The 6,961-nt window shown below is 41.0% G+C and overlaps 1 protein-coding gene across 1 annotated transcript; it reads left to right on the top strand.

Moving 5' to 3' along the window:
* The first annotated feature begins 5,660 nt into the window (after positions 1 to 5,660).
* LOC127673945 (trace amine-associated receptor 7e-like) lies at positions 5,661 to 6,737 on the top strand. The gene has a single exon (XM_052169747.1). It carries the CDS (start codon positions 5,661 to 5,663, stop codon positions 6,735 to 6,737), a length of 1,077 nt encoding a protein of 358 aa, XP_052025707.1.
* The last annotated feature ends 224 nt before the right edge of the window (positions 6,738 to 6,961 follow it).

The raw sequence follows: 6,961 nt of genomic DNA, 5'->3' as shown, positions 1-6,961 counted from the left end.
GAGCTCTGTAGTAAGAGCGCTGGCTGCTTTTCCTGAGGGCCATGATTCAGTTAACAGCATCCCATGGCAGCTCTTGAAAGGATAGAAAATAATACAGCCTAACTCTGATGACCCCAAGAAGTCAGAAGTTTGCAATGCTACCTTGCTTTGTTAGAAACTAGGTAAAAGGTCACATTCCAGAGCCTGCCCTTTGATTAGACCTAGCAGAAAGGCCTTGAATAGGTGATCCTAGCCCCACAAGGTAACTGGAAATGGGCTAAGCTTATCTTGCTTCTGTAAACTGCTTACGCCATTACCCCTATACAGGAGTTCACGCAGCTATAGACATTCAAGAAAATAGGAAACTAATTGGTCCACTGAGTGCGGGCTCTGATAATTTAAACTGTTTGGCCTAAAAACTATGGAGTGGTACAAATCAATTGGCTCGCATTTCGAGGGCTCTCCATGCCAAGAAATGATTGGTTTGTGAGTCGCAGGCTTTAAACTTATAAAAGCTGTCACAATTCGGCACTCGTGGTCCACAGTCCTGTAGCCCTGCGCGGTGTACGGCTGTGGAACCCAGAATTCTGGAATAAAGAAACCCTCATGTTATTGCATCGAGACCGTTTCTTGAGAGTGATGTGGGTGTCGCCTTCCAGGGCGTGGGGTGCTGGGGCACCCTCGGTTTTTGGGGTCTTACACTCTCAGCCATAGATACCTTCAGTCCTGTTTATAACTCAGCCTCCATAGGTGCTCTAAGCATATGGTTGGTAGACAGACATGTAACCAAAATACTCTTACATATTGTAGAAAAATAAAGAAAAATAAAATAAAATAAAGCCTTATGTATTTGTCAGAGTTGTCAATACATACTGAAATGTTCTTGCTTACTAGTATTTTCTAATTTCATGTGGACAAACATCAACTATTTATTATTAATGTATGTTGCCTATTCTCATCATATGCCTAAGGGTGGTAAAAATTCTCTTTAGTTGCTCTCCTATTTCTGATTCTTATTTGAGACAGATGATTTCTCTGCGGCTCAGACTAATCTATCCTGGGTTGGAACTTCAGGAATTTCCCCTGCTTCCAGTTTTTGAATGCTATTTACATAGGCGTAAAACCACACATGGGTTATTCCATATTTACTACGGTTGAGGAAGTCTGTCCCTGTGAGGTTGACAGATAACCAAAGGCTCCTCAGACTCCTTCACACCCCTGCTCATAGCTCTTCAGTTCAGCCCTCAAACACCATCAGTTCATTATGGCTTCAGCGGCTGAGATTGAGTGGCTTATCCTGCAATCACAGAACTGTGACCCTTCTTCACTTGAGTGACAGTGTAGACAAACAAAAGCTCTAGATTAGCTGATGTTTACTGTGATCATCTGCATTCGAAGGAAACACTAATATGTAGTTCAGTAAAAACAAAGTAGAAATTCTTTGTTTTTCAGTAGCCTTTTGTGCTCTCTAGTTTTACAACAATGTGACCCAAGCTAGAGTTATGTGTAAGGAGGAAACCTCACTTGAGAAAGTGTCTCCATAAGACATGGATATAAGGAATTTTCCTAATTAGTAGTTAATGGGCAAAGGCCTAGCCCACTGTGGGTGGTTTCACCACACCACCCCCCCCCCCACCCCCGCTAGGATCCTGGGTTGTATAAGAAGGCAGGCTGAACAAACCATGTTGAGTCAGACAGCACTTAGCACCCTCCATGGTCTCTGTGTCAGCTCCTGTCTCCAGGTTCCTGGCCTCTCTGAGTTCCTGTCTAACTTCCCTCAGTGAAGACCTGTCACCTGGAAGTGTTGTGTTTGCTGAAATAAACCATTTTCTCCAAAATCTGGCATCCTTGTGGTATTTTATCCTAGCTGAGGGGGTCTCTGGGATGTCATAGCAGGCAGGGAAAAGAACCTGCAAGAATTGAGAATGAAAACTTGGTTCTGACTACTTAGTCAACCTGGATCAGCCCGGGTAGTCAGATGCCAGGAGTTTATTGCCAGCATATTTCAACACAACAGAAGATCAATAATGTTTTTCAGCAATCATTCCTGTTCTATGTGCACAATAAGCTTAAGATGGAACTATATTGAAACTCCTTTGCAAAGTACTTTGACCATAAAGGTGTGTTCTCTAAGTAAAAGGCCTAGACTCTAGTGTGGTTTCTTGCTGTGACAGCATAGATGTCCTCAGGGCATTAAGTACATGGGGGGCATCTACCTTAATGGTAGTTTCTGTTGCCTGGAAGCTACAGATAATAGCCCTGTGAGGAAGACTGTATTGGATAGTTTTGTGTGTCAACTTGACACAGGCTGGAGTTATCACAGAGAAAGGAGCTTCAGCTGGGGAAGTGCCCCCATGAGATCCAGCTGTGGGGCATTTTCTCAATTAGTGATCAAGGAGGGAGGGCCCTTGTGGGTGGTGCCATCCCTGGGCTGGTAGTCTTGGTTTCTATAAGAGAGCAGGCTGAGCAAGCCAGGGGAAGCAAGCCAGCAAGAAACATCCCTCCATGGCCTCTGCATCAGCTCCTTCTTTGTGACCTGCTTGAGTTCCAGTCCTGACTTCCTTTGGTGATGAACAGCAATGTGGAAGTGTAAGCTGAGTAAACCCTTTCCTCCCCAACTTGCTTCTTGGTTATGATGTTTGTGCAGGAATAGATACCCCGACTAAGACAAACACTCTAGGATAAACATTCTGGGGAACTGGGGAAGTCTGCCTCTACTGATAGCAAAATGTCACCATGTCATTAACAGCATCCACTCTCAGCTCTCTGGGTGGAATGCAATATTTCATTTGGTCCCCTGCACAGAGGAGGTGCCCTTGCATGTCTAAACTTCCTGTTTCTCCTACTGCTTCTCTGTGAACACACAGCAATAGCAATCCTATGACACCTTGAACCACATTTGTCAAGTAATTTTACCATGTTCTGTCCTTGATCAATATATTTTTCTGAGTACTTTCTATGCACCAGAGAACTGAGTATAAATCTGAGCACGTTAGTGCACTGTTATTCTCTAGCCGTCTCTCTGCTTGAGCTGGTTTCTCACGTGAGCCCTATTTCAGTGTCTGTGGATGGAGCTACCCAAGAGCAAATACCGGGGACTCTGGAACTGGAAGCACAGGGTGGAGTGAACTCAAGCCTTCAGAAGGTCACATGCCACGTTGTAGAGTGTTTACTCTGTGTTGTGGACTGCTTTAGTGAGAAGAGCTCACTGACTCTTCAGCACAACCTGGTAAATCAGGAAGGATTGTTCCTCTGTTAGGGTGTATGCTTAGATCAGAAGAGGCCAAGGCTATTTATGGTCTACATATGTGTATGTATAAGGATAAGGGTATGTGCATGTATAGGTAAGAATATTTATTCTACATGTGTATATTTGTATTTATATATATGTGGGGATTATGTGTATGTTTAAAATGTTATATGTATATCTGTGTATACATATGTGTCTGTGTGTGTGAGTCTATCTGTGTTGGTATATATGGATATGTATATATACACATATATATATATGTTGTGTGTGTATTTTGGTATATATGTTTGTGTATATATGTGTGTGTATGTTGGTATATGTGCATGTATGTATATAAGTTTGTGTGAGTGTGGGTGCATGTTGGCATATGTGTATGTATTATATATATGGATATATACATGTGTGTATGTGTATGTAGGTTGTCCTTTGTATATGTCTGTATATATATGTGTGTGTCTGTGTATATGTGCTAATCTGTTTTTCCCACCAATCTCATTACTATTGTTTTTTGTTTGTTTGTTTGTTTTTTATTACTACTGTTCTTTATCTTTCAGGGATATGTCTTACGAAGTTTCAGTGAGAATTTAGGAATAATAAAAGCAAACCATTGTATTTGTTTGGTGTGATGTTAGATAGTGAACACTGACTTGACAATTTGATTATGAGATGTGGATTTTCTCCCTCAGTTATTAGAAAATAACCATGCCTTGTGCCCTGTGACCTGACTCCTTCCTTCATACTTGACAGGCAGCCACATGGTCCAGAGCTCATGTGATGATTCTGGAGGGTTGCTGCCCTTGCTTTTCTGGTTTTCGTATATGGAGCCTGAATACGAACTCAGGAATCTAGTGATGATATGTTGTTGAATATTTTCACATAAAATAAGTATAAATTTTGATAATGCATGTCAAAACATAAAAATTTAAGATGTATCCAAATGCATCAAAGCATCAATTACTACTCATATTCAACAAACAAATGAGATATCTCTCAAACCTGATGTAGTATGCTGTGGAGTATTTAAACTGTTCAGAAAAGGAGCAAGGAAGAGACATTAGCCATCAAATTCTTCAGTACTTCTCATTGCATGATGCATCCTAATAGTGGAATGTGTCTCTAGTTTTAATCAACATTGGGTCTACTGAAAATACAAAATTCTTTTATCCTCTTATATCTGAAATTGTGTATGTTCTATGTCACAGTATACAGCAATGTTGTCTTTATTTTCTACAAACAATATTTCTACAGTATTGATAATAAAAAACCCCACAATGTAGAATAAGATATGAAAATTGAGTGGATTATTTAAGAAATAACATTGGAGTATAGGGCTGTCTAAAACCTATTAAGTTACTCGGATCCTTCACAAAATTATAATTATTTCCTTTAGGTATGAAATATTAAAAGAAAATGTTGGGTTTATTTCATGCACAAAATATTAGTACCATAAATTATAAACTTAGGTCTTGGGAGAATTGTCACAGAATGGAAACTAAGAATATGAATATTTGATGTTTGAAATGAGGGAAGAGGGCTTATGGGACTTGCAGGGAATGGGGACCCAGAAAAGGGGAAATCATTTGAAATGTAAATAAAAAATATATCAATAAAAAATAATAAAAAAAAGAAATGGTGACATAGAAATTGCACATCATCCATAAACTACACAGAGCCCATGGTGAAGACAGTCCTGCTTGTTTACAAGGCCCCTGTGCTACACTCCATGAGCAAATTTTGGCTGTCAATGCCCTCAATTTTCCAAACCAAAAACATTAAAATTGAAAATGGAGAAAGGAAGGTATTCTCAAGACACTAAACCTTGTTTCTTTAACACAGACCAAAGCTTGAGAAAAGAAAACTTTCATTCAGGAATCTCGATCACGTTCAATAGGAATGTCATAGATCACATTTCTTACAAAGAGTAAAAGTCATTTCTAAGAACTGAACAAAACTTCAAATTTTTGGTAAAGTTCTATTGGGACAGATATCACATACAATTGCATTATAGCAAAGGGTCAGTTGTCAATAGCAAATTCACAAGAGAAAAATGTGGATGTGAAGTGAAATAAACAAGGTGCTCACTGAGAAGTCCTCACTTTATCTCACCTTATACCACAGGGGAAATCCAGCCCTAGGGACAAACTGCATCTGGCATCATTAGGGTGCTTTCCTGAGGGTTGGAAATGCTTATCACATTATGTAGGTCAGATAAAAAAAATCGAGGATGTTAATAAAAGGAGAGATTTAAATGTGCATCGCAAAAGACACTGGTGCTTTTGATATGTGAAGATATAGAAGAAGCAGAGAAAAAAATGAAAATAGACTTAAAGAGCCTTCATGTAATTAAGAAGGTTTACTGTGCATCAGGAAGGAAATCATTTAGGAAATGAAAATTTGACATTTTTCTCTGAGGATTTGTGACAGCAAATACATGGCTACAGATGATGACAGCTTTGCCTGGGACCAAGACAGCATCCTGAGCAGAGATCTGCTCTCTGCCACATCTGCCCAACTGTGCTATGAGAACCTGAACAGATCCTGTGTCAGGAGCCCATACTCCCCAGGCCCTCGCCTCATCCTATATGCAGTCTTTGGCTTTGGGGCTGTGCTGGCTGTGTGTGGGAACCTCCTGGTGATGACAGCAATTCTCCATTTCAGGCAGCTGCACTCTCCTGCCAACTTCCTGGTGGCATCCCTAGCCTGTGCTGACTTCTTGGTAGGGGTGATGGTAATGCCATTTGGCATGGTGAGGTCTGTAGAGGGCTGTTGGTACTTTGGGGACAGTTACTGTAAATTACACACTTGTTTTGATGCATCTTTCTGCTATTGTTCTATCTTCCACCTGTGCTTCATCTCTGTTGATAGATACATTGCGGTCAGCGACCCCCTGACCTACCCCACCAGGTTCACTGCATCTGTCTCTGCCAAGTGCATTGCCTTCTCCTGTCTCCTGTCCATTAGCTATGGGTTTTCCCATATTTACACAGGAGCAAGTGAATCTGGACTGGAGGATCTAGTGAGTGCCCTCACCTGTGTGGGTGACTGTCAGATCCTAATGAATCAAAGCTGGGTCTCCATCAATTTTTTATTATTTCTTGTCCCCACGCTTGTGATGATGACTGTGTACTCTAAGATTTTCCTCATTGCTAAACAGCAGGCTCAGAGGATCGAGAAGATGAACAAGCAGACTGCCAGGGCATCAGACAGCTACAAGGACAGGGTGGCCAAGAGGGAGAGGAAAGCAGCCAAAACCCTGGGCATCGCAGTGGCTGCCTTCCTCCTCTCCTGGCTGCCATACTTCATAGATTCCTTCATTGATGCCTTCCTAGGGTTCATCACGCCTGCGTATGTGTATGAAATCCTAGTCTGGATAGGTTACTATAACTCAGCCATGAACCCTTTGATTTATGCTTTCTTTTATCCTTGGTTTCGAAAAGCCATCAGACTCATTGTCACTGGCAGAATCTTGAGAGAGAATTCCTCAGTCACTAAGTTGATTCCTGAGTAAATTCTTGGTTTAGTTGGGGACTGAAGAGATTCACGGTAGAAAATCACTGAGGAGATTATGTGCTCATATCTGTTCCTGTCAAGTGAGAAATTATGCTTCAGCAGTTACCTGAACACACAAGTCTAGCTTCACTCTTCTTTTAAAAATATACAATAAATTTTTCGTTTTGATGGAATCAGCGGAACCAGATCTAATTCCTTTCTTCTGATTTTTGTGCTGCTTAG

Source organism: Apodemus sylvaticus, chromosome 23 (assembly GCF_947179515.1).
Source record: "Apodemus sylvaticus chromosome 23, mApoSyl1.1, whole genome shotgun sequence".
Classification (NCBI taxonomy): Eukaryota; Metazoa; Chordata; class Mammalia; order Rodentia; family Muridae; genus Apodemus; species Apodemus sylvaticus.
The sequence above is the reverse complement of the archived record's forward strand: the minus strand, read 5'-3'. Positions and strand labels throughout refer to the sequence as shown.